Below are 27,923 nucleotides of genomic sequence, written 5' to 3'. Positions count from 1 at the left end.
CACCAGGAAGAACAAGTCTTGGTTCATAGCCATATGTCTTACTTCAGATATCTACATTTTAACTACTGTTCTTAATAGTAAATATGCCTAGTAAGTTATATTTTTAAAAAGATGTATTTGTTATTTATTTGAAAGGCAGAGGAACAGGGGGAGGGGGGAGATCTTCCATCTACTGGTTCATTCCTCAAATAGCTACAACAGCGATTGCTGGGCCAGGCCAATGCCAGGGCCCAAGAACTACATTCTAACTGTTCTTTTTTAGGGTAAATTGACTAATAAAGTTTTAATACCAATATATGGCATAAATTCAAAATTTTGCATCTTTCTGAAATGACAATTTATCAGAAATTATATGGGAATATGAAAAATATAAGAAATGGTCAGCTTATAAGATTGGATGCTCTTTGAGGACAGGTACCTGTTGCACTCATTTCTGCATCTTGGTCAATGCTTTTTAAAAGCAAGTTCACTAAATTCTCTCAAAGTGAGTAGTTATCTAGTTGAACTCTTGTTAAATAACACCTACCTAAATAATACTAAAAATATTTTCAATACCGTTTGTTTTGCATTCTTTCAATTTTCAGAATGATTGACTGGCTCTCCTGGCCATTGGCTCAGCATGTGGATACATGGGTAATTGCACTCCTGAAAGGACTGGCAGCTGTCCAGAAGTTTACTATTTTGATAGATGTCACTTTGCTGAAAATAGAACTGGTAAGTGTGAGTATATATAATATAAATCTATTTGAATATATGGAATCATATAATCAATATTTTAATCTTCATGTTTCTCCTTAAAGCATCAAATTTTTATATTTTGTTTTAGATAGGATTTAGAAATTTTAAAATGTCATTTAAGTCTTAAGTAATTAGAATTTTCAGATATCCAGTACAAAAACATGTTCCTCATATTATCTCTTGAATTCAACTGATAAGGGGCTCCTTTTTTAATAAGATTTATTTATTTATTTGGAAGGCAAATTTACAGAGAGATAGGGAAGACAGAGAGAGAGATCTTCCTCACTCCCCAGATGACCACAGTGGCCCGTGTAGGGCCACCAGGTTGAAGCCAGGAGTCAGGAGCTTTATCCAGGTCTTGCACATAGGTGGCAGATGCTTGAAAACTTGGGCCATCTGCTGCTGCTTTTCCCAGGCTATAAGCATGGAGCTGCATCAGAAGTGGAGCAGCTGGGAAACAAACCAGCACCCATAGCAGATGCCAGCATCGCAGGAGCTTTACCTGCTATGCCACAGCACTGGCCCCAGTAGGCAAGCTTTTACTACCATTACTCCACTACAAATTTATATTTCTGTTTTGTTGTTTTTCCTTGAACTTCTTATTCATGTATTCAACTGTCTATGCTTGGATCTCAAAATCACCTTATAATTTTTATTCCTGATTTATCCTTCTCAAACCTGGTTTTCCTCGTGTTAATAAATGGCTGCTCTATCCTTCCACTTAATCATGTCAAAAACTTTCAAGCCATCTTTGTTTCTTTTCATTGCCTTTCAGCCCACATCTTAAAATCCTGTTGACTGTACTTTTAAAATATACCTAGGGGCTGGCGCCATGGCTCACTTGGTTAATCCTCCACCTGCAGTGCTGGCATCCCATATGGGCACCAGGTTCTTGTCCCGGTTGCTCCTCTTCCAGTCCAGCTCTCTGCTGTGGCCCGGGAGGGCAGTGGAGGATGGCCCAAGTGCTTGGGCCCTGCACCTTCATAGGAGACCAGGAGGAAGCACCTGGCTCCTGGCTCCTGGCTTCGGATCAGCGCAGCGCCGGCCATGGCGGCCATTTGGGGAGTGAACCAATGGAAGGGAGACCTTTCCCTCTGCCTCTCTCTCACACTGTCTATAACTCTACCTGTCAAATAAAAACTAAATAAATAATAAATGAATAAATAAATATATCTAGAATCCTACCACTTTTTTTTTAAAAAACCTCTGCAATTATTAGTTTATTAGTATCATCCAGGACTCAGGTGTTCAGTGTTCCTCCTGAAATTACATCAACAAATGCAAATGGAAAGAATCCAAGTCAAAATTATATAACAAAACAGCACTCCATCACAAAAGCGTGTAAAATTACAAGAACGCTATTTTAAAACACTGGCACTTTAAGAGAACGATAATCTCAAAAACCACAAAATTGCCAAATTGTTCCCTAAACTGCTAAGTAGATAAACATGACTGTAATGAATGAGCTTGGAATCCTACCACTTTTAATTAATTAAATCACTACCACTGACTTCCAATATTCTCCCTGCTCCTGCCTTTGATCCCGTATAGGCATGACACAAATCCTACATGAAGTGGTCCACTTCTTCTCTGATCTCATCTCTCACTACTTCTGCCTCAGTCTTTTGCATCACTTAGGCTGTCCTTGTTATGTCTGACACACCACCCTGAAGACATGGGGGCCCTGCAGTGCTATTCACTCTTACTATCCTTTTTCCCCTTGTATCTGCCAGGTTTATCTTGCTCCCTTCAGTTTTATAGTTAAATGTTACCTTTTTCATGAGGATCTTTTTTTAAGATATATTTTATTTATTTGAAATGCAGAGTTAGAGAAAGAGAGATCTTCCATCTACTAATTTACTCCCCAAATGGCCATAACGTTTAGGACTGGGCCTGGGACTGGGCCTGGGACTGGGGCTCTGCCAGGCCAAAACCAGGAGCTAGGAACTCCATTCATGTCTTCCACATGAGTGGCAGGGGCCCAGGCACTTCAGCCATCTTCCACTGCTTTCCCAGGCACAGTAGCAGGAAACCGGATGGGAAACAGAGCCACCAACACTCAAACCAACACTTATATGGGATGCAGGCATCACAAAGGCAGCTTAACCCACTACCCCACAACGCCAGCTCCACATGAGGCGATTTTTGACTACCCTATATATATATAAAATGGACATATGTTCTAACCAGCATTTTCTATTTCTCACACCTTGCTTTCTATTTTTTATAAAATTTACCACCTTATGTTTCCTTTTATCATTTCTATGTACCCTCTGAATGGTAGGTTCTATAAGATGGAGATTATTTTTTAGATCTATTGTTGTATGGAGATTATTTTTTAAATCCACTGTTGTATCCCCAGTGCCTAGGACATTGCTAATCAATAAGAGCTCAAGGGGCCAGCGCCGTGGCACAGTAGGTTAATCCTCTGCCTGTGGCGCCAGCATCCCAAATGGGCGCCGGTTCTAGTCCCAGCTGCCCCTCTTCCAATCCAGCTCTCTGCTGTGGCCTGGGAAAGCAGTGGAAGATGGCCCAAGTGCTTGGGCCCCTACTACCCACGTGGGAGGCTGGGAAGAAGCTCCTGGCTTTGGATCGGCGTAGCTCCAGCCCTTGCGGCTATTTGGGGAGTGAACCAGTGGAAGGAGGACCTTTCCCTCTCCTTCTCTCCCTCTCACTGTCTGTAACTCTACCTCTCAAATAAATAAATAAAAATCTTTAAAAATAAAAAAAAAAAACTCAACAAATACTTGTTGGATGAACTCGAACAGTGGACCAGGAAGCTATTACCTTGTAAACATAGTTTTTAATTGAACCAGGGAGTTTTAAGAGTTGGTTAGGCCATCACATTCCCCTTGATTTTTGTCATGTAATTTGCTAACTTTCTCCTTTACCCAAAACTTAATAATATGTTAATGATAGAACCTTCTAGGGTCAAGGACATTCACACAAATAGTTTTTAACCCTATGAAAATAACCATAGTTACTTTGGATTAACAATTTTCCTGCAAACTGTTAAGATCAGTGTCTTGTCTTATTTTGAAGGTTTTTAATCGACTTTGGTTTCCTCTTGTGAGACCTGGTGCTCTTGCAGTTCTTTCTCACATGCTGCTTAGTTTTCAGCATTCTCCAGAGGCGTTCCATTTGGTAAGTTATGATATGAGCTTCGTACATTGAAAGAACATTATGTTTCAAAGTTTAGTTTCATATTAAGTCTCATTTATATATAATGAGGTTAGCCCTAAATCTTACTATTCTCTTGTAATTTTATGATTTCTTAGAAAATTGAGATTGTGAAATTTTCCTTAAAGGAATGTTTTCAGAATACTTTGTGTTTCACCAGAACAGCCCCATGTAAAACAACTGCCAACACATAAAAAGTTACTGCTGTACATGAGATATGCCACTGATGGGTGGAGGGTGCACATATGAAGAAAGTAGAAGAATTAAAATGGAGTAAAACCACTGTTTTAAAAAATTTTTATGTGAAACAATTTTTTTTCTTGAGGAATTTATTAATACGTTAACTTCTCAGGGTCACAGCAAATGGATAATAACTACTACAGCACAGTTCTCATCAGTTCTCATGTTAACGTGATAATACAAAGAGAACAGATTCACTGTAGTTCATAGATAAACTTCTGCTTCCCTCACTCCTCCCTCCCTCTCTTTCTTTCTTAGTTTTTGAGATGACATATTTTAATGTACATTATAGTCAAAGGCTTAAATGTACCACTAAAGGTTCAACAAGTAAAAAGTATAAAGACCCTAGTTCAATGCTAATATAGACAAGGGCTATAAATAATAATCAAATAAAAAGATGACAGTTTCATGAAAACATTAGTCTTTGCTTTTATAGCTCCAAAATCTTAATACTTTTCTTTCTTTGTAAGCCCATATCCTGTAAATTCTGTTGCTCTACCTTTAAAGTATATCCATAATCCTACCACTTTAAACTAGCTACATCACTAGTTTTGAAATGATTTTATTTGATTTCATTTATTTGACTATCAGTTATTTTAGCTGAGAAATGATAAAATATTATTTCAGGAACCTGTTCATTTACCTAGCTAAGGCATCACAATAAAGTATTGCCTGGTTCCTCTAAGATCTGATGCCTAATTTTTCCCAACTAGAAACTCACCATCAGAACCCTCACACTGTCAAAAGTCTTAGGGATACTAATTTACCATTACAAAACTGAGGGAAGACTAATGAAGAAACACAGAATTTCAATTGTTAATTTTTAGCTAGAAATACAATTAGCCTCAGAGAAGCTGAGAAACTCTCAGAGAACCACAGAGGCTTCTTAATGCTTCATTTCCACCAGAGGAGAATTCACAGGCACTGTAGTAAATAAACCTTCCTAACAAGCAGTTACATTATACATTATCACTTAGGATGAGTGATTTCTGCAATTAATTGCTCTGATTTTGATGAGTTTCATCATCAGACCAATAAGCTTATATCTGTACAATAGACAAAACTCAAGCTTGGGCTGTTGTAGCAAATGTACTAGCAAAGTGTTCCAAGGAGAAAAAAAATCAGTTATTTGTCCTTGTTATCAATTATGATTGTGTGTAAGACATTTGAGAAAAAATTTGTTTTCAAATTTGCTAGGAAGGAGATTGTCTAACATAAGTTGATCATCCATGCTAATGTTTGTTGATCTGCACGCTGAAGAATGTCACACTGCCATACTCTAAACCTATTTCTTTGCTCAGTTTTTTAAAAGATGCAAGATAGCTCCTTTTATATTGCTTTTCCTGAAAAACTTAAAACAACAAATGTTTGAAATATTTGGCTTATTAAACTAGTTATTAAATCATTATTTAAGGGGCATTTGTTTCTGAAATTAAGAATTGTGAACTGGTGTACTAAAGACTAAAAATAAAGACATAATTATCATCTAAAACTGTGGGTAGCCTCTACTCATTTAAGAACAACTTAGACATTTAGAAGTGCATCACACCAGCGCTGCGGCTCACTAGGCTAATCCTCCGCCTGCAGCACCGGCACACTGGATTCTAGTCCCGGTCGGGGCGCTGGATTCTGTCCCGGTTGCCCCTCTTCCAGGTCAGCTCTCTGCTGTGGCCCGGGAGTGCAGTGGAGGATGGCCCAAGTGCTTGGGCCCTGCACCCGCATGGGAGACCAGGATAAGCACCTGGCTCCTGGCTTCTGGTCAGCACGGTATGCCGGCCGTGGCAGCCATTGGAGGGTGAACCAAAGGCAAAGGAAGACCTTTCTCTCTGTCTCTCTCACTGTCTACTCCGCCTGTCAAAAAAAAAAAAAAAAAAAGAGAGAAGTACATCACCCATACTGCAAATAACTCAGTGAATGACTCAGATCTCAGATTTAGAAATTGCTAAGTATGGGCAATAATCTAGAATCAACAATATCATTGTGCATTGTATGTTTAGAATATTTTAGTGCAAACTATGACTGATGTATAGTGTGTGTTGTTATGGGTCAAGCTGATTTTCGTTTTTTATAAGTGAAAAACAGTAGGGTTTTTTTTGTTTTTTTGTTTTTTTGAAGATTGATTTATTTATTTGAAAGGTGGAATTACAGACAGAGAGGCAGTGGTGGAAAAATAGAAGTTTTCCACCTGCTGCTTCACTTCCCAAATGGTCACAATGGCCAGGGCTGGGCTTAACTGAAGCCAGGAGCCAAGAGCTTCATTCATGTCTCCTATGTGAGTGCAGAGGCCCAAACACCTGGGCCATCATCCACTGCTTTCCCAGACACATTAACTGGGAGCAGGATGGGAAGTGGACTAGCTAAGATTTGAACAAGCACCTGTATGGGATGAGTGGTGGCTTAACTTGCTATACCACAGCACCAGCCCCAGAAAAAATAGTTTGCTATTTATTTTATACACGCTATGGCAGATAGCAATAATAGAGAAACGAATCAAAGCTACTCATTAAGTAAAATTTATTGTATCTTTCTTCAAGTAGTAAATTAAATTTGGTAAGTATTAACAGTATTTTCAGTAAAATAACTTTCAAGGATTTAGCTTGCTTGAAAGTGTACCTATATAATAGTAAAGAACTATTATTTCAGTGTCAGTGATAGTATTAACCATTTAGGATATGTTAGTTAGACAACCATATAACCTGATTGCAAAGACCAGATTTACTCTAGAAAAGCTTCTGGAAGATTTAAAACTGTAAATTTAATAATCATTTTTGAAATTCTTCCCTCTTATCTATCTCTGTCTCTCTCCCTTTCTCCCTCCCTCCCCACCTCTCCCCTCTGCTTCCCTTTACCTCTGAGAACATAAAATAATTTTGGATTTCTGTTTTAGCCAAAGAATAACATAGGTGTGCCTGTGGGGCAGAATTATAATTCAGATTTGCTTAAAAATTTATATATGATAGCAATAGAGTGAACTCACAGGAATTGATAATTTTATGGTCACATTAATACTTTTGATGTAGAGTAGATCAAAGAAGGCAGTATAAAAGCAAAAATGTGGCCGGCGCCATGGCTCACTAGGCTAATCCTCTGCCTGCGGCACTGGCACCTCGGGTTCTAGTCCCGGTCAGAGCACCGGATTCTGTCCCAGTTGCTCCTCTTACAGTCCAGCTTTCTGCTGTGGCCCGGAAAGGTAGTGGAGGATGGCCCAGGTCCTTGGGCCCTGCACCCGCATGGGAGACCAGAAGGAAGCACCTGGCTCCTGGCTTCGGATCGGCGCAGCACGCCAGCCGCGGCCGTAGCGGCCACTTGTGGGGTGAACCCACAGAAAAAGGAAGACCTTTCTCTCTGTCTTCTCTCTCTCTCTCTGTCTCTCTCTCTCTCTCTCTCTCTCTCTCACTGTCTAACTCTGCCTGTCAAAAAGAAAAAAGAAAAAAAAATTAAAAACAAAAATGTGGTTTAAGAACTCAAGCACATGAGTAAGCAGATTGGAAATAGCACTAAGATGTCTTCTACCATAAGAAGTATAAATGTGTAATATCATATTAGAATTAATAATTAGTTAGGAAAAGTATAGCACTATGCTACAGGAATGAGCCACTTCTGTAGAGCTTGTTTCAGTTTGATAATTAACAATCTCTTAAATGTTTAATTGACTATATTAGTTGACTTTTTAGTCTATAATTTTACAGTGAAAGAACATTTTTATGGTTAATAAATATTTTCTATTTCCCTTTTATTTTTAGCTCTATTCCTTAAAAATAATAGAATTTCTGAGTTCCTTTATTTAGACCCATCTCCTCTTTTCAAGGGCGGGGGATGGGGTTCATTAGTAAGGATAACCACTCCAATTCCTGTGCTTTTCTAAAAGAAAACTAATCATGTCATTTGAGTTGTAATTTTAGTGATATTCCTAAGCTATTTCGTTTCAAGGACTCTGAAGTAGACCTTAATGTGCAATGTTTAATTCTTTCAAGTGTAATTTTTAAATTTACACTAGGTGGAGCTCTTTAGCTAATTATATGGTTCTGCTGTTTTATTTTCTGTAATCTGTTCATATTTTATGATCCAATCAATGTCACCCTAACATCTTTAAATTTTAGGCATTTCTTTTATTTCCAACTTAATATTTTATTATTCTTTAGATAACATATTTTTAAGTTTAAATTATAATCAAGGCTTAATGGTCCATAAAATAGACTTGAACAAATAAAAACTAAAAAGACCATAGTTGAGCAGGCAAAAAGTCAAGGGTTATGAACAATAATGAACAGTAATCAAATGAAAACATGTTTAACGTCTTACAGTGGCAGCAATGATTGCAATACCTGTTTGTACCTTAATTTGTATTTTAGATGGAGCACTAAGATAAAAAGAAGGTTCTTAAATGGTGTTACAATCAGTTGTGATTTTGAAAATTAGATTTATCTTGATATTCAAGAAATTTTTCACTTCATAGCTTTTTTAAAATAAGCTGTGACTAAATGCATAGAAAAGTTCTGATCATACATTTGCAGTCTGTAGATTAGAGACTATATTACCAGTAATTTTGTAAATTAAGGAGTATTTGTGTTTTTTTCTCTTCAGATTGTTCCTCATGTGGTTAATTTGGTTCACTCTTTCAAAAGCGATGGCCTGCCTTCTAGTACAGCCTTCTTATTGCAGTTAACAGAATTAATACACTGTATGATGTATCATTATTCTGGATTTCCAGATCTCTATGAATCCATTCTGGAGGCAATAAAGGTATGATGATAGTTGTACTAATATTTACAGAGTTGCAGAGCATGATGTGATAGATAAATGCAGTGAAACATTTCTATAATTAACTAGTCAATTATTTATTTTTTGGTGCTATGCTTTTTTTTTTTGAAAAATACAGTTAGAATCAGATTTCATTAATGTTTAGGAGTGTATCTCTTTCTTACTTGCTATTACCATTATAAATTAATAATGATGTTTCTTCAGGTCTGCAGTGCTGTTATTTATAGGGCATATCTTTAAATTTATAGCAACCATTGGAGAATATTTTTTAAATGCTGGATCAGTTGAATATATGTGTATATACATATGTTTGTGTGTGTGTGTGCGTGTGTATCAGGTTTGCATCCCAGTATTAAAAGTGTTAAAATATGCAGAGAACAGGGGCCACTGCTGTGGCATAACTGGTAAAGCTGCCACCTGCAGTGCTGGCATCCCATATGGGTACCAGTTCGAGACCTGGCTGCTCCACTTCCAATCCAGCTCTCTGCTATGACCTGGGAAAGCAGTAGAAGATGGCCCAAGAAGGAGCTTCTGGTTCCTGGCTTCAGATTGGCCTAGCTCCGGCTGTTGCATCCATTTAGGGAGTGAACCAGTGGATGGAAGACCTCTCTGCCTCTGCCTCTGCCTCTGCCTCTCTGTAACTCTGCCTTTCAAATAAATAAATAAATCTTTAAAAAAATAAATCAAATAAAATATGCAAAGTACAAATTAGAATCAAGGAAATATAATTAAATAAAATATTTTGATTCCTTCCCCATTTTTTATTCTATTTTTGCCATGTACTATTCATAGATGTCCATATTTGGTCAAATCTTTACTTGAATTATTTGGAGTTACCCTGTTTTTCAACTTTATATAGACAATGGATCCAGAAAAGCATTGATCCTAATTTTTTGAAGAATGGGTCTCAGTAAGCACAATTTCCTGTTAGTTAACTTACCATATAATCAGGATATAGCAGAATAGCAAATTTAACTCAGCTAGGCTTAATTAGCTCCTAGAAGAAGCAAAAGACTCACTCAGCCCAGAGAATGCACTTCTTACTAACTGTCAACAAAGAACAACCTGAAGATTAAAATTCCTTCATAAAATATTTTTTTCAAATATTTATTTACTTGAGAGGCAGAGTTACAGACAGAGGGAGAGACAGAGAGAAAGGGCTTCCATCCACTGGTTCACTCCCCAAATGGCTGCAGGGGTCAGAGCTGTGCTGATCTGAAGCCAAGAGCCAGGAACTTCTTCCAGGTATCCCGCATGGATGCAGGAGCCCAGGCATCTTGCATTGCTTTCCCAGACCATGAGCAGAGAGCTGGATCAGAAGGGGAGCAGCCAGGGCTGGAGCTGGTGCCCATATGGGATGCCAGCACTGCATCAGCCCCAAAATGTTTGTTTTCTAAGGTCCAAGTACCAGATAGTGTTAGCAATCTGGAAAAGCCTAAATGCTTTTATCTGTTTTCCTTATTCACAAGTGCTCTACTTATGCTTAAAACTGTCTGCATTAAAAACTTAATCTCATTCTTCACAAAGCTGATCGGAAGAATCTATGTGTTGTAATAATTTTCTATATGATTAAACGTGAGATCGAGTTGTATTTTTCAGAAGCATGGGTCATTGTGTTTAGATGCTTTCATTTTTAACCCCCTAATTACTTTGAGCTTTTATTTCTGAGGATTAACTGAGTAAATATTCTTATTTTCATTATGAAATGTGAAATCAATATGTTCTTAATTCAATTATATGCTAGATTAAAACCCTCATTCTACTGTCTTTAAATAGCACTACAGTATATTCTCTGATCTCAAAAGTTCTGCTTTATAGACATTTTTCTCTCAAACAGATTACATAAATAGTTCAAATGTGTCTTGAATTCCTGGTTCTTGAGTATTAAACTTGTTAAAACTCTTCCTTTTGGAGATATTTATTTTTGCCATGTGCAGTGTAGTTTGATGTTTTATTTTGTCAGTATTATCAAAAGTAACTGTGAGAAAAGAAAGCTTAAATCTCAATAGAAAAATCTTTATGATGTTAATTTTACTTTACTTTTAAAAACTTTTTCTCTGTGATATATAGGACTTTCCTAAGCCCAGTGAAGAGAAGATTAAGTTGATTCTCAATCAAAGTGCCTGGACTTCTCAATCCAATTCTTTGGCATCTTGCTTGTCTAGACTTTCTGGAAAATCTGAAACTGGGAAAACTGGTCTTATTAACTTAGGAAATACGTGTTATATGAATAGTGTTATACAAGCATTGTTTATGGCCACAGAGTAAGTTTAAATTTGAACCTTTCATTTTAAGTTATGCTGATGAACTATAAAATCTTGGAATTGTTTATACATTATTTCTTACACATGACATAAATGTTAATGTTTCCATATAATTGCCTTATTCAGAGTGAAACTTTGTGATCAGGAATTTCTATCAGTTTTTGTATTTAGATGTCAAAACTTTTTAGGATTTATTTATTTATTTGAAAGGCAGAATGACAGAAAGACTTAGAGATCTTCCATGCACTGGTTCATGCAGGCAGGAGCCAGGAATTCCTGGCAGGAACTCAGGTACTTGAGCCATCATCCTTTGCTTCCCAGGTGTACCAACAGGGAATTGTATCAGAAGCAGAGGAGCCAGGACTCAAACCAGCACTCCTATTAAGGATATGGGCATTCAGAGCAGCATCTTTTTTTTTTTTTTTTTTAGGATTTTATTTATTTATTTGAGATGTAGAGTTAAAGAAAGGGAAAGATAGAGAGAATGGTCTTCCATCCACTGTTCACTCCCCAAATGGCCCCAACGCCCAGAGCTGGGCCTATCCAAAGCCAGGAGTCAGGAGCTTCTTCCAGGTCTCCCACACGGGTGCCAGGGCCCAGGTGCTTGTGCCTTTTCCTGCTCTCCCAGGCCATAGCAGAGAGCTGGATCAGAAGAGAAACAGCTAGGACTCATACTGGTGCCTACATGGGATGCTGGTGCCGCAGTCAGAGATTTAGCCCACCATGCCATAGCCCCCTAAAACAGCATCTAACCTGCTGCACCATAACACCTGTCCCGTGACTGTTTAAAATTTTTGTGAGTTGAATTTTAGTAGTGTAACTGAGGGATTGATTGAGCCTATTCCAAAGAGTTTTAAATCCTTTTCTATTATTCCATACTTCTTTTCTATTATTCCATAAGACAGTGTGTTTTTTTAACCTGTATATGTTTTGAGGGGATCATATTTTAGTTTTATCAGCTTAGAGGTATTTTGCTCTTTATGAGATCAAGCTGTTTTTTGCTGCTTAAAGAAGTTTGGGTTCTGCTTGAGAACCAAGATGATAGTTATTGAACAACGTATAAAGAGAGATGTTCTTTTGCCCTGTTATGAGTTTACTTTCAAATCCATTTTCTTTTGCAGGCAAGCGAATAGGAAGTCAGAGCGTATTATTATGCTGTCTATGAAGACACAAACTGATGATAAGTTTTTCTAGAAGGCAAAATTTTTCTCCTTAGTATTTGTGGAATTTGCCCAAAGATGTTTACAAATTGAGTGTCAAGCTTTTATAAATTCTTACGCCTGCCTAGAGGAAACATAAACTGTTAGATGTAGAATTAGTTTTATTGTATTGTTTACCTCAGATTATACCATCAGCACTAAGGTGTTTTTGGTTTGGTTTAGTGTTCTGTCTTAATTTGCTTGTATTTGGTTTTTTGTTTTTAAGAAATAATATACTATTAGACATAGTGTTACTAGGCTTAAGACTGAAAAAATCCGTATCTCACCACCAGAGGTCATCTGTTTCAGCTATCTCATTTTACAATTACAGGGAAAAGCTGAGATCCAAAGCAGTTGTAACTGGCAAGAACAATTTGAAGATCATATCTTATTGTATAGTAATAATACCGTCTTAGAGTAGAAAGACAGTATATTTTTTTTCTTAGGTGATACATGAATTCTTTTTCATGGCTTACAAGAAAAATCTAGAATAACATAGCCAAAAAATCAAAGGGAATCTGTTAACAAATTTGTGTGCCTTGTTCCAGTCCTTTTGTGTGTGTTTGTGTGTAGAAGTTGTATGTTCCCGGCTGGCGCCATGGCTCAATAGGCTAATCCTCCGCCTTGCGGCGCCGGCACACCGGGTTCTAGTCCTGGTCAGGGCACCAGATTCTGTCCCTGTTGCCCCTCTTCCAGGCCAGCTCTCTGCTGTGGCCAGGGAGTGCAGTGGAGGATGGCCCAAGTCCTTGGGCCCTGCACCCCATGGGAGACCAGGATAAGTACCTGGCTCCTGCCTTCAGATCAGCGCGGTGTGCTGGCCACAGCGCGCTGGCCGCGGCGGCCATTGGAGGGTGAACCAACGGCAAAAGGAAGACCTTTCTCTCTGTCTCTCTCTCTCACTGTCCACTCTGCCTGTCAAAAAAAAAAAAAAAAAAAAGAAGTTGTATGTTCCCATCTAATACGAAAACAAATGCATTGTTTTTTTACAAAATATTTGCAGGGAATTCTATTTGTATATTCTTTTCCAACCACTTCTTTTTATCATTTAATAATTTATGTTGAAAATATTCCAATGTTAGAGAAATACACATCTATCTCATTCTAGGTACATGGGTGTCCTAGGCTTTATTTAACTGTACTCTTTTTGAATACTAGATTGTGTGGCTCTCTGCCCATATACAGATATAATTTTTTTAATAGAGTATGCCAGATTGCTCTCCAGAAAAGCAGTAGTATGACCCCCATACAGCAGTACTTGATATGATCAGTCTTAAATTTCATCTAATATAAAATATCTTTTTGTTTTAACTTATATACTGCTAACCATTGTAGGTTTTTCTCTGTTCATTTGTGTTTTCCTTCTAAATGAGCTGTTCTTTGTTCATCTTTCTGTTGTATCTTTTCCTTTCTCATGTTCATTTACATATATTCCAGATGATAATCCTGTTACATTGCTTTCCTGCAGTCATGTGATTCAAAATTGTGGAGTACTCTATTTATAATCTTTTATTTTGTGTAGACATTTCTCCCATTTTTCAGTTATAGCATATGAATTTTAGAAAGCCTTCTTTCTCTAAATTTCCCCTTCTTTTTCTTTGAAATACCTGAGTATTTTATTTTACATTTTGCTCATTATTCCTGTGTGGCATTTGTGATGATGTAAAAGCTTATCTAACCCCAGTTTTTTTTTTTCCAAATGGATACCCAATTAGCCTAAACTATTTTTAGTAGTTTATCCTTTTCCATGCTGCGTAGTACCATATTCTAAAAAACTCAAGACTTTTTAGTTATGACAGCATATTCTTTATATCATTTCCATTTGAAAGAATGGAAGTTGCTTACTGTACTTATAAATCAATAATCTTTTTCTATTGCTAATTAAGAAAATAGCATAATACATGAAAACACATAGGCCATTGCCAGGCTTACAGTGTTTGTTTATTGTCTTTCTCCTTTCTTCGTCACTGTATTATTGGTAAGTACCTTTGTTAGGTTAAGGATCATCACATAAGTGAAGTTTTACTTTGAAGACAGGGAGTTCATGAGCTAACTTCCTATTAGCTCTGTTAAAAATACATGTGTGTATATATACATATATATATATATAAATTATTATATCTTATTCTCTTTCAGCTTCAGGAGACAAGTATTATCTTTAAATCTAAATGGGTGCAATTCATTAATGAAAAAATTACAGCACCTTTTTGCCTTTCTGGCTCATACACAGGTGAGTGTATCTGTGTAGTATGTATATGTGGTCATTGATAATTGTCTATAAACTTCACATTGTACCAAACCTTTTTAACTGGTATCAATCAGACCTCATAACAAGAGAGCTTAACTAAAGTTCTATCACAATTGAGACTCTGGTATCAGAACCACAAGGATAATTTTGTGTGGGTACATGTCCTATATAATCGAAGTCTTTTTTCCTTATAATTAATAAGCTAGCATTTATTGAACATTTAAATTTTTCTAGTCCCTGTGCTGTCTTTTATCTCATAATCCTCAAAACAATCTTACCAGATAATACAGCATATCCCATTTTATTGAAGAAATGGCCTAAGTTACAACTCAGGGTCATGTAGACAAGCAGCAGGATCAGAATGTGACCCAAATGGCTCTGAAGCCCATGCTCAACAAGTATGCTAACCTTTCTTCCTTCTTAAATGCTATAGACAGATTGAGTTAAAGGGTTTTTTTTAACTAAAGACTACATTGTTTTATGCCACAAATAGTGAAAATATTAGAATTTCAATTTTCAAATTATAATCACATCTTATCGTTTGTTATGGCAAAATGTAAACGTTGTACCTGGATTACTCTGGAGTCCATTATCAACCAATAGACTAACCTGCCTTTCTACTTAAACACAAAATCAGTAAGATCCCTAATGATGTTCACATTCTGCACATTTATTACATGAACCCAGTCAAGGAAATTTTTGCCTGAAAGAGGGTATGCATGACTATCTTTTTCAGATTTAATTTTTCAAAAAGTTATAAACTCAAATACATGACTGTCATGGACAGATAATATCAGGAGCTATTATATCAAGAGTTAGACCTGTATTCTATTGTAATCCTTCATTAAACATAGATTAAGATTTCAGTTACTTGGTTCATTCTGTGAGAATAATTTCTTGCATTTTTTCTACCACCATCAAAAGAGGGAAGCATATGCACCTCGGATATTTTTCGAGGCTTCCAGACCTCCGTGGTTTACTCCCAGGTCACAGCAAGACTGTTCTGAATACCTCAGGTTTCTGCTAGACAGGTAAAAAGTGTTTTCTTTTAAGTTATGATTTAAACTGTGTCTTCTAATAACAGTTTATTTCTACTAAATATTGTTACTACCTTTAAAAAACATATTTCAAGTGTTGATCTTTAAAACACCCTTGCATCTATTGTATATTTTCCTTTCGTTTTTCCTTTGATTTCTTTTCAGATTTTCTGTAGGCTAACAATTCTCAAAGGACCCCTAAGGTTTTCCAAAACACCCTCAGAAGTCTGTGAGGTCTTCTGTCTTCCAGCTACATATCTGTGGGAAGCCAGACTTTCTTCACATACTTCATCCAGAAAAACATAGCAATAGATAAAGTGCAGAGCAGATAGGAGAATCCAGTTGTCTTCTATTAAGCCAGATATTTAAAATATTTGCAAAATAAAACAGTACCATTCTTCTTGCCAATTATTTATTTTAGAAGTTATAACTTTTTCATTTAGCTGTTATTTACAGTAGCATGTGGTAGGTTTATTAATTTTTAAATGTAATATTTTACTTTTATCCTTAGTTTGTGAGTCCAGTAACTATCAAATAGGTATAAGTTCTTGGGTTCCTCAGTTGTTTTTATAAAGGGGCCTTGGGACCAGAGAGCTAAGAGCTGCTGCTTTGGACCAATCTATAACTGTGAGTTTGGCATATTTTACTGTCTCCTTACCTTAATTAGTAATACTTACTATCCATATCTTCCTGTCTGCTCTCTTCTATTATTTGAATGACAGATAAAGTTAATTGGGCTTACCATGTACCACCTTTTCTTTAATTCAGCTAAGGATATCTTCAGAGGTTTCTTTGTCCCAGACTTTTCTATGAGATGCCAGACAGACAAAAATAAATAAGATAATAATTAAAGGAACTATGCAAGTATAATGAGCTATAATAAGTATTATAAAATGTACTGTAAGAAGATAGGAGAATATAGACTAGTAATAGCCCCTTAACTTCTTTTCTTTATTATCAAACTACTGTTATTCTCAACTATAACAGGAGAAACTTGATTTTTTAAAATTAAGCATTATATTTGTTGAAAGTAATTTGACTGCTTTTATAATTAGAAATTTATAATTTTTTAAATAGAAATGAAATTTAAACTTAAGTGAATTAGCTATATAATGATACACTCTCCTGCAGGCTCCATGAAGAAGAAAAGATATTGAGAGTTCAGTCCTTGCACAAGTCTTCTGAAAGCCTGGGGTGCACTGAAACTTCTTTACAGGAAGTAGTCAGTAAGGCAGCTGCACTAACAGAGACCCCTTGCACAAGTGACGGTGAGAAGACTTTAATAGAAAAAATGTTTGGAGGAAAGCTACAAACTCATATACGTTGTTTGAACTGCCGGAGTACCTCACAAAAAGTGGAAGCCTTTACAGATCTTTCGCTTGCCTTTTGTCCTTCCTCTTCTGTGGAGAACTTGTCTTTCCAAGACCTAGCATCATCACCTGATGTACAAGACAATGGCCTGCTCCGCACCATTGTATCTGGTCATTCAGAAGAACCAGTGGTGTATAATCCAGCAACAGCTGCCTTTGTCCATGATTCAGTTGTGAATGAAAGAACGATACACAGTCCTCCTGATGAGTTTCACTGTACTGAGAACACTTCTGTACCCAATGAATCTAACAAGATTCTTGTTAATAAAGATGTACCTCAGAAACCAGGAGGTGAAACCACACCTTCAGTAACTGACTTGCTAAATTATTTTTTGGCTCCAGAGATTCTTACTGATGACAACCAATATTATTGTGAAAACTGTGCCTCTCTGCAGAATGCTGAGAAAACTATGCAAATCACAGAGGAACCTGAATACCTTATTCTTACTCTCCTGAGATTTTCATATGATCAAAAGTATCATGTGAGAAGAAAAATTTTAGACAATGTGTCACTGCCACTGGTTTTGGAGTTGCCAGTTAAAAGAACTACTTCTTTCTCTTCATTGTCAGAAAGTTGGTCTGTAGATGTTGACTTCACTGACATTAGTGAGAACCTAGCTAAGAAATTGAAGCCTTCTGGAACTGAAGATGCTTGCTGCCCCAAACTGGTGCCCTATCTATTAAGTTCTGTTGTTGTTCACTCTGGTGTGTCCTCTGAGAGTGGGCATTACTATTCTTATGCCAGAAACATCACAGGCACGGAGTCCACATACCAGATGTGCCACCAGTCTGAAACTCTGGCCTTAGCATCCTCCCAGAGTCATTTATTAGGGAGAGAGAGTCCCAGTGCAATCTTTGAACAGGATTTGGAAAATAAGGAAATGTCAAAAGAATGGTTTTTATTTAATGACAGCAGAGTGACATTTACTTCATTTCAGTCAGTCCAGAAAATCACAAGTAGGTTTCCAAAGGACACAGCATATGTGCTTTTGTATAAAAAACAGAATAGCACTAATGGTTTAAGTGGTAATAATCCAACCAGTGGACTTTGGGTAAATGGAGACCCACCTCTACAGAAGGAACTTATGGATGCTATAACAAAAGACAATAAACTATATTTGCAGGTAAGTTGCAATGCTAGCTTCATTATTTGTGGAAAATATTAAACAGTTGAAAAGTGGTTAAATTAGTACCCTAATTTTAAAATGTAACTTATGCATTTTTAAGGCATTGTGAAACTTTTTTCCAAGATTTTATTTGAAAAGCAGAGTTAAAGAGACAAAGGGAGGGAGCAACAAAAAGAGAAATCTTCCATCTGGTTCACTCCCCAAATGGCCACAATGGCTAGGACCCGGTCAGACTAAAGACAGGAGCCAAGAACTTCTTCCATGTCTCCTGTGTGGGTGCAGGAGCCCAAGCACTTGGGCCATCTTCTGCTGCTTTTCCCAAGCCACTAGCATGGAGCTGTATCAGAAGTGGAGAAGTTGGAACATGAACCGGCACCAATATAGGATGCTAGCATCACAGGCAGCAGCTTAGCCTGCTAAGCCACAACGACTGCCCAGAATTCTGAAACTTGAGTCAGGATTTATATGAAATGGACATTACCTCTATAAATTGTCTTTGAGGCACTGTGAAAGAACTATGAAAAGTGCTAAGTAGATGCAATATAGATTTGTTTTTAATTATAAAAGATGTGCTCACTACAAAATCATACCATACAGAAATTCAGAAAGCATAATAAAATGGAAATATCCATCTCACCTTCCCCTCAGTCCTACCCACCCTGAGAAACTGCTGAATTTGCCATTTATTCCTGTAAGACATTTGTGTAAATACTTTTTTAAAGATTTACTTATTTATCATTTGAAAGGCAGAGTTACAGAGAGGTCTTCCATCCACTGGTTCACTCCCCAAATCGCTGCAACGGCTGGGGCTGGGCCAGTCCAAAGCCAGGAGCCAATAGCTTCTTCCAGATCTCCTACATGGGTGCAGAGGCCCCAAGGACTTAGGCCATCTTCCTCTGCTTCCCCAGGCCATAGCAGAGAGCTGGATCAAAAGTAGAGCAGTTCGGACTAGAACCAGCACCCATATGGAATGCCGGTCCCACAGATAGCAACTTTACCTGCTACGCCACAGTGTGAGCCCCCCTTTGTGTTAATATTTTAAGGGATGTTTAAGAATGAAGAATATGAAGAAAACTAAGGACAATATGTAAAGAAAAGATTTTTGTACTCTTTAAGGATCTGGACAATAAAACCAAGGAGATGATAATTACTAAATAAAAGCCATGGAATAAAAGCTCCATGTGAAATGAAAGACTACTTTCTTCAAGGATTTATTGATTTTATTTAAAGTCACAAAAAGTCTTGCTGAAAGTATTTTTACTTTGAATCCTCCCAACTTAACTATCAATATAAAATACCAGCAGGTAAAATTAGAGAAATGGAAATTATAGGCAAATTAATTCGATAGTTCAAATGATTTCATGGTCATAAAGTTCCTAAGGGATACATATTGAATAAGAAAACAGCATTGAAATAACCACTTGGGACACCCACATCCTGTATCAGAATGCCTGTTTTGAGTTCCAGCTACTCCACTTCCCATCTAGCTTCATGCTAATGTGTACTCTGAATGGCAGCAAATAATAGTTCAGTTAGTTGAATCCCTGCCAGGAGACCCAAATTGAGTTCTCGGCTCCTGTCTTCATCCTGGCCCAGCCTGGACTATTAGACTATTGAGGATTTGGGGAGTGAACCAATGGATGGAAAATCAATACCTCTTTCTTTCTCTCTTTCTCTCTCTCTCTCTCTCTCTCACTCACTTTCAAATAAAATGAAAATTAATAAATATTTTTTAAAGAACAAATAGGGGCTGCCATTGTGGTGTAGCAAGTAAAGCTGTCGCCTGCAACATTGGTATCCCATATGGGCACTGGTGAGAAACCCAAGCTCTTGACTCCATTGTAACCCAGCCCTGCCCATTGCAGCCATCTAGGGAGTGATTCAGCAGATGGAAGATCTCTTTGTCTCTCCTCCTTTCTCCGTGTAACTCTTGACTTTCAAATAAGTAATTAAATCTTTAAAAGATGTTTTTAAAATAAAAAATCAGTGGCCCACTATGTTATGATTTTTATGGAAGATTTCTCAAAAGCTATCAGATTTGCTATATTTTAAATACCCAAATAAAAAACGCATGATAGATTCTCTTTTAAATTTATTTATTTGAAAGGCAGAGTTACAAAGAGAGGGAGAGACAAACAGAGAGACATCTTCTATCCACTGGTTCACTTCCCAAATGGTCATAACAGCCAAGAGCTAGGTGCTTCATCTAGATCTCCCACATTCATGCAGGGGCCCAAACACAGGAGCCAACTTCTGCTGCTTCCCCAGGCACATTAGCAGGAAGCTGGATCCAAACTGGAGCACCTGAGACACAAACCAGCACCCATATGGGATATCAGCATTGTAGGCAGCAACTTAACCCTATGCCACACCAGCCTGATTTTTGAAGGAATATATCAATATTTAGGAGTGACACAAAGGGGCCAGTGTTTGGCACAGCAGTCAAGCAAATGCTTAAGACACTCGTATGCCATATTGGAAAGCCTGGGTTTAAGTTGTAGCTATACTCACCGCTCCAGCACGCTGCTAGTGCACACCCTGGGAGGTAGCAGATGATGGGTTAAGTAGTTGGATCCCTGCCGCCCATTTGGGAGACCCAAATTCAGTTCCTAATTCATGGCTTGAGCCTGGCCCAGACCCATCCCCAGCTGGTGTGGACATTTAAGAAGTGAACCAGTGGGTGGGAGATCTCTCTGCCTTTGAAATAAATAAGGTGATACAAAAACAAGAATTAGAGAAAAATGAAATTCAGAATTTTGTTAGAACTGACTCACGACCAAAGACTCTTTAATACCTAATAGATGGCTTATAATCGTAGTAAAAATAGGATTTACTTAACCATGCCCTTACTACTAGATCATACAAACACTAATTATTAGTCATAATTCTTGACAATTGGAGAGATGAAATGAGAAGAGGATTAATTTGAAAGAAAATTTCTGTGATATAAAATACAAAGCCTAGTGGAACCTTGACTTTTTTGGAAATAATGCAGCAGATTACTTACATCAACGATTGGGTGAAATACTTAAAAATGAAATATAAGGATTTTGAAAGGCAAAAAAACTAATTTCTGCAGTTGGAATGCCAAACACTTTTATAACCATAATAATTATTTGTATTACAGTGTCACTCTAAATAATTTTACAATTCCATTTACTACATCCTGATTACACCGGACAATATATACAATATTTGAGCATGAGAAGCCATTCTTTTCATTGTTTTTTTAAAGCATGTATATAAAAAAGCATTGTATACTTTGTGAATAAAGTTTTTCAGTGTTGTGCAAATGTTTTAAATGTCAGAATGACAATTTGCTTAATGCAAAAAACATGTTATCAAATATCTTTAGCCCATTTGGTGCATATCATAGTAACTGCTGTCTTGTTTAATACCTCGTAATCAATTAGAAACTCAGAAGCTTTTTTTGAGGATTCCATTTTTTTATGGCAAGAAGTTCATTAACAGCTGTATTCCAGTCATTTCTGACAGCAACCTAAAAATTCCAATTTAAGAATGAAGCAAATGTGAGGCATTGTATTGCACATAAACATATTTTTACAATTGGGATGATTATATTCATCATTAGGTGTTCTTTAAATGAAAAGAAATAATGGATATAAATATCAGCTCTAATTGTAACAATTTGTAGTATTTTATCTTCTGTGTCTGATCTATATGTTTAATGTATTTTATACTGTCACATTGTGATAGCAATTTTTTTTACCTAGAAACCTTTCATTTCTAGGTAAAAAAAAACAAACTTATGCATTTCATATATACAAATTTGGGAACGTAGTAATTCTTCCCACAGTGATTCTTCCCACCCTACCCTCCTCCAGCCCACATTCCCACCCTTCTTCTGCCTCTTCTATTCCCATTCTTATTTTTTACAAAGATCTATTTTCAATTAATTTTATACTCATGATGAATCCTACACTAAGAGTTAAATAAGTAATATGAAAAAAATGTTCAACAGTCGAGATACGGGCTGTTCAAAATCATCACATCTCAAAGTGTCAGTTTCACTTCTATAGATTACCTTTTAGGGTCTGTATTAGAAAAAAGTATGCCTTTGGTTAGAATTCATGAAAGATTGTGTAAGTACCAACACCATTGCTTTGTGAAGGTCACCACCTCATCTCTTCTGAGTCAGCCCACAGACAGAACCTTCTGGCTCTTATTGCTTTATCTATTTCCTTTCTTTGGAGGAGGTGGTAGTTTAATTTCTTAACTTTTTTGTTATACATATAGAACAGTACAAACAATAATTGAGGGCAATTCAGAAAGTTTGGAGAAAGATAGAATTAAAAGATTATTTTGGTGCAAAAATTTTGAAATCCATGCACAACTTTTTCATAATATGCTTTTTCCATGAACTGTCTGAAGGCCACTCCTATATGTGCAGTTTTTAAAAAAATTCATTTAATGTCAATAGCATTACCTAAATAAAAAGTCTAAATACTCGAAGTTATTTGTCTCAAAACATCAGTAGCACCTTACTGTGACTAGACCTATAGTCTACAAGTAAAATTAGAATTCATTTTAAAATTTGACATAGTTTTGTGATTTAAATTACATATGCTATGAGAATCCTAATTTTGACAATGTATACAATGTTGTTCCCATCTATATTAAAACACTGTTTAATACATGTTTAAGCTCAACTTCTGAAAACAATGCTACAATTTTTTTCTGTCAGTCATATATGTATATAAATAGATAATAGAACAAAAATTTGCTTTCATAGGAAGCTCTGTATCTTAAAATAGAAATGTCATGGGTAGCAGAAACAATGAAATTATTAATTTTATATTCTATGACTCTTTCAACACAGCTTCTGGGAATGAATCACTTCATAGCAAAGTCTAGGTAAAAATTGCCATAGCTTCTGAGAGCAAAACGTGCTGAGCTCTACCACACATTTTCATTCAATTTTAAATCATTAGGGAACATCTATATCTACAACTAAATATTGTTTCTTAAATACAGAGTAATAATTTCATTGCCTGTGTGGATCATTTAATAGTATAGAATGTAACTAGGATTTTGCTGTTTATTTTTGTATCTGTTTCTAACATATATATTTCTAATATATATATGTAACTTATTTCATACCTGTGAAGCATTTATAATTTTTGCTTTAATTTTATAGATTGAATAAGTTTGTGTGTGTGTGTGTGTGTGTGTGTGATAGCTGAAACATACTGTGTAGGTAGATATTACACAAGGGGATAAAAATTATAAACATTGTAAATGACATAGTAGATGAAAAGTATTTTCAAGAAATATCTCACAAATTAATTTTTAAAAGCCCTATCAGAGACTAAGTAGGCCATAATGTTACAAGAATTTCTTATCAAAGTTTCCTTTAAGCCACAAAAGTAATCTGGGTCATTTTGTGTTTTGAGAGTTACACAAGCACTTGCTGGATACACTACTGAGAAGTAAGTTGTCCATAATGTGAAGAATAGAAGTCAGCCTGGTTTTTCTCCTCCATATTGAAAAGTTGATCATCTTGTAAAGGGAGGAGGATAGTTAACTAAAACATTTAGCAAGAAGTTTTAAAGTTACTAGATGTTGATCATCTTGTAAAGGGAGGAGGATAGTTAACTAAAACATTTAGCAGGAAGTTTTACGTTACTAGATGGAGCAAAGTCACAGGAAAATTTTAAATAATTAAATTTTTAATTAATTTATTGTTTGAGAGGCAGAATGAGACAGAGCTTCCATCTACTGGTTCACTCCCCAGATGCCTGCAATGGCTGGGGCTGGGCCAGTACCAAAAGTGGCAGCCAGGAACACAATCCAGGTCTCTCAGATGGTAGGAACCCAATTACTTGAGCCCATTACTGAAGGTCTATCTTTGGGGGAATATGGGGTTAGGAGCTGAAGCCAGTAATCAAATCCATGTACTCCAGTGTGGAATGTAGGTATCTTAACCACTGAGCTACACATCGGCTCCCTGATTTTTGCTATTAAAGCTAACTGTATTTTGAAAATTCTTCAAGATGATTTTGCTAACAAGGGTTATGCAGTTGGCAGTGGCTTTTAGACTTTATTGTAACCGATCACATATCCCAGAAAAATGGGAACATACCAGAATAGTCTGCATATGCTATCAAGGAGTTTGTAGCCCCCTCCCCCTGTTTTAGAATCCAGTTTTACACCTTGCCAGATATATAGGCCATTATTTATTGTTCCTTTGAAGCTAAATACCTAATCTGTAATCTGAGACCACTAATACTGAGTATCTAATACGTGCCTACCATATACATAAATATGACTATAATAAAGTTGTAATACTCTGATAGAGGAAAGTTGTCAGTGCTACTATAAGGGAATAGGCTTTACTTCTCTGTATTTTTTTAGATATGTCTTAATATTTATTGAGGAATAAAAAAAGGAAAGCGTAGAAAGAATTCAGGCTTCTTCCCCTTATATATTTTACTACAATCACTTCCAAAATAGCTTCAGTTGATGAAGAGTTGATATTCCATTTTGATATTTATGTTCTGTGTTATACATGAAATCCATTCTTAAATGTATTAGAGAGTATTACAGTAGCCATAATATTTTCTGAGAGTTTATAATTTAAGGTCTTCATTTTCTCTGAACACTTGGGATGTGAGAAACAGAGTAACTTTTAGGATCTATCACTGTGGAGAGTTTACGTCAGGATTCTGTTCTCTATCTCTTTTGCTCCAAAGGTGATCATATGTACCTAAGTAGGATTTGGTAAGGTTTGATGTCAGTACTTTTAATGTTACTGCTTTGAAGTATGCTTATTAAAGATTAAAGCAGTTTTTAAACACTTGTATAGGTAGTATATCCATCCATTGTATTTACATTTTAATTTCATAAACAATTTTTTAATTTTAGGAACAAGAGTTGAATGCTCGAGCCCGGGCCCTACAAGCTGCATCTGCCTCCTGTTCTTTTCGGCCCAATGGATTTGATGACAATGACCCACCAGGAAGCTGTGGACCAACTGGTGGAGGGGGTGGAGGAGGATTTAATACAGTTGGCAGACTCGTATTTTGATGCTGAGAGAGTCCAAAATGCACTGGTCACAAAATATCCAATACTATGACTGTTAAAATGTCATACTGTAACAAATATCATTATCTATCATATTTTTTTTTTGTTTTCATTAGACCCTTATACTTTTAAGAAAACACACTCAGTGCTTGTTTTTATTTTCTTAACAATACATTTATCAACAAATGCATCATGGGAAAAAATCTACCTCTTAAAATTCCATTTGCTTTTATGGTTAGACATGCTTGACCAAAAATGTTTGGAGTAAAATATGTACCTAGTCCCTAATTAAGCTGCATTAAATCTGGTAGAAGCATTTAAATGGTTACCCTCAGTTTTACTGGACAAAAATACATAATTCGTTTAGCATTCTTTATAAAGTAATTGATACTAGAGGTGAGGAAAAATTGCTAAAAATGTTTTTATTTTCAACGTAGTTACCCCATTATTAAATTCAAGTTTTTTAAAATACTGGAGACGGCACAGTCTCTAATGAAGGCAATAATTTTAACATAAAATCTATCAAGCTATAGTACTTCAAGGGTTTTTTTTAGCACTGTCTTCAGCATCACTGTATCTGCATTTCAAATGCAAATGTTAAAAAAGATTATTTATACAAATGTGGTGAATGAATTGATTTTAAGAAAGGTGCATGATCCTGTAGGAGCAATGTTTTTACCTAAATATTGCTAATTCTGTAGTATTTCTAATTGTTCACAGATTTTAAAATTCTATTTCAGGGAGTATATCTTCTGTGTGTTTTGAAGGAGGTGAGTTCTGTATGTGCCTTGTAGTACTGTAATTCAAAAATAGGAAACTTTGGCTGCAGAAACTTTTTTAAAAATGAAATGTTAGGAAGTAAATTTTGTGCTAACAATAAAATTATAACTTTTGAAAGGTATTAGATTTTCCAGAAGTAAAGTCAAATCAGTAAGTGTGATAGTTCATTTTTAACTTTTAGGAAAATTCAGAGGAAATGAACCTAGTTAAGTAAAAAAGAAAAAAAGAAAAAACGTTTTTGATTTTGTTACTTAATCCTCAGAATATTAAACACTGATTGCATATTTTCAGAGTTCTACATTTGGGGAATTTGTTTGTTTGAGTCATATGTTTTACATAGTTGTTTCTCTTTCATAGTTTCTGATAAAATGTTAAAATGCCAGACCCTATGGTCCTGAATTTTCTTTTGTCAGGAAATGAAACATGTCAGTTCTCCTGGGTCTTGATTATCCAGCACAAGAGTTATCCGAACTATCCCCCTTCCTAAAGGTTTCAACTTATCCATGGTTGTTCATTGTTCTGAAGATTGGTCTCATATTTATTTTGAAAACATTTTAAGGAAAGAATGTTCTTTGGTGATTTGGAGTTTATCTTTTTCCCAAGCTTTTATGGCAGTGGTTAAAAACAGAACTCCCATCTTCATTCCACTACCTCGCACTCCTAACACTTTCAGTCACCAGATTGATTAGGAAAATGGATTGGATTGAAAACCGGAAATTCTTTGCAGAGTTAATTGAGAATCTTCTTCCCAACTAATGAATGACCCAGAGGGATTTTTATCAAGCATTCCTGTGGGATTCCTCTTGTCCTAATAATGAATTAGTAAGCTACCCTTTTTAATTAGTTATCCACGGATCAGATAGTGATTTATAATCAGATTATATCCATTTTAGCTTTTATTAAAATTGGTGAAGTCATGTAATTACTCATGGATATTAGGCTAAGATACTTCTTGGAACCTCCATAAAGGTAACTAGATTTACACAATTTTATCTATAAATATGTTTTTCATGGTGTATATATGTTGAGATAATATACATTGAATTTTCAAAATGACAATAAAAAGATGAAATTCTAGTTATACAAATACTGAGGCTATTTAAATTATAATTTGACATGGTGAGTTTTAAGATTAAAAAATACTAACATGAATTTTATTTGCTAATTGGAATCAGAATAATGAGCTTCATTTAAAAATCCATCCAACTAAACTGAACTTTTTAAATAAGGTAGTCTTTTGATTGCTCTGATCCTGACAGATCCCTGTTACTTAATTTCTACATTATTTAAGATATTTTCTTTCTCCCATATTTCTAACTCTTCTGTTTACATCTTGCAAATGTTCTTATGAAGTCTGACTCTTAAGGCTAACTAGTGTACCCATGCTATTTTTCTTTCACTCAGTCCAAGATACCCAGCTTAAATGAAGTTGCTTGTTGCTGTTGAAAACAGTACATTAGGTTCCACTACTAAGAGAAAAGTAGAATTCTTTTTCAGAGCAATATGCAATGAAAGAAATATAAGTAGTGTGGTCATATAAGCCCTGGTAAACTGTCTGCTAGCAGTTGCCTGTACAACTCTGGTTCATGGTGTTTACATATCTCTACAAGTGAGAGGAAGAATTCTAGCTCATTCTCCATTCAAGCATCTTCCCACTGCCTTTCTTCTGGCTGAATAATCAAGCAGGTAGTATAGAACTAGGGATTCCTGACTTCTGACTCCATACCTTAAGATACAAGAACTTTGGCTATAAGTCTCACAATGTCTAAAGATACTGGGAATTCTTGTGGCAGATTCAAAAAGCCTATAATATTAATTCACAGCTGGAAAGAACAAAAGTACTTCAAAACTCACTCTTAAGTCCAAATCTGTAATGTTCTCTGCTCATTTAGCTTTATTTTTATGATAATGCTACTTTAGAAAGTAGGTATCTTTTTT

At 36.1% G+C, this 27,923-nt stretch overlaps 1 protein-coding gene across 1 annotated transcript in view; it reads left to right on the top strand.

Moving 5' to 3' along the window:
* The window catches only part of USP38 (ubiquitin specific peptidase 38), a 36,411-nt gene extending 9,339 nt beyond the window's left edge, over positions 1 to 27,072 (top strand). Inside the window, exons 3-10 of the mRNA XM_002716936.6 lie at positions 585 to 714; positions 3,781 to 3,882; positions 8,743 to 8,901; positions 10,990 to 11,183; positions 14,516 to 14,609; positions 15,552 to 15,658; positions 16,796 to 18,158; positions 25,047 to 27,072. Of these exons, the coding sequence (XP_002716982.1) occupies positions 585 to 714; positions 3,781 to 3,882; positions 8,743 to 8,901; positions 10,990 to 11,183; positions 14,516 to 14,609; positions 15,552 to 15,658; positions 16,796 to 18,158; positions 25,047 to 25,208 (2,311 nt within the window). The 3' untranslated portion in view covers positions 25,209 to 27,072. The remainder of the gene's footprint in view (positions 1 to 584; positions 715 to 3,780; positions 3,883 to 8,742; positions 8,902 to 10,989; positions 11,184 to 14,515; positions 14,610 to 15,551; positions 15,659 to 16,795; positions 18,159 to 25,046) is intronic.
* The last annotated feature ends 851 nt before the right edge of the window (positions 27,073 to 27,923 follow it).

The sequence above is a fragment of the Oryctolagus cuniculus genome, chromosome 8, assembly GCF_051225735.1.
Source record: "Oryctolagus cuniculus isolate XC-2025 breed Fujian yellow rabbit chromosome 8, ASM5122573v1, whole genome shotgun sequence".
NCBI classification, from domain to species: domain Eukaryota; kingdom Metazoa; phylum Chordata; class Mammalia; order Lagomorpha; family Leporidae; genus Oryctolagus; species Oryctolagus cuniculus.
Note: the sequence above shows the minus strand (reverse complement) of the source record. Positions and strands in the feature narration are given on the sequence as shown.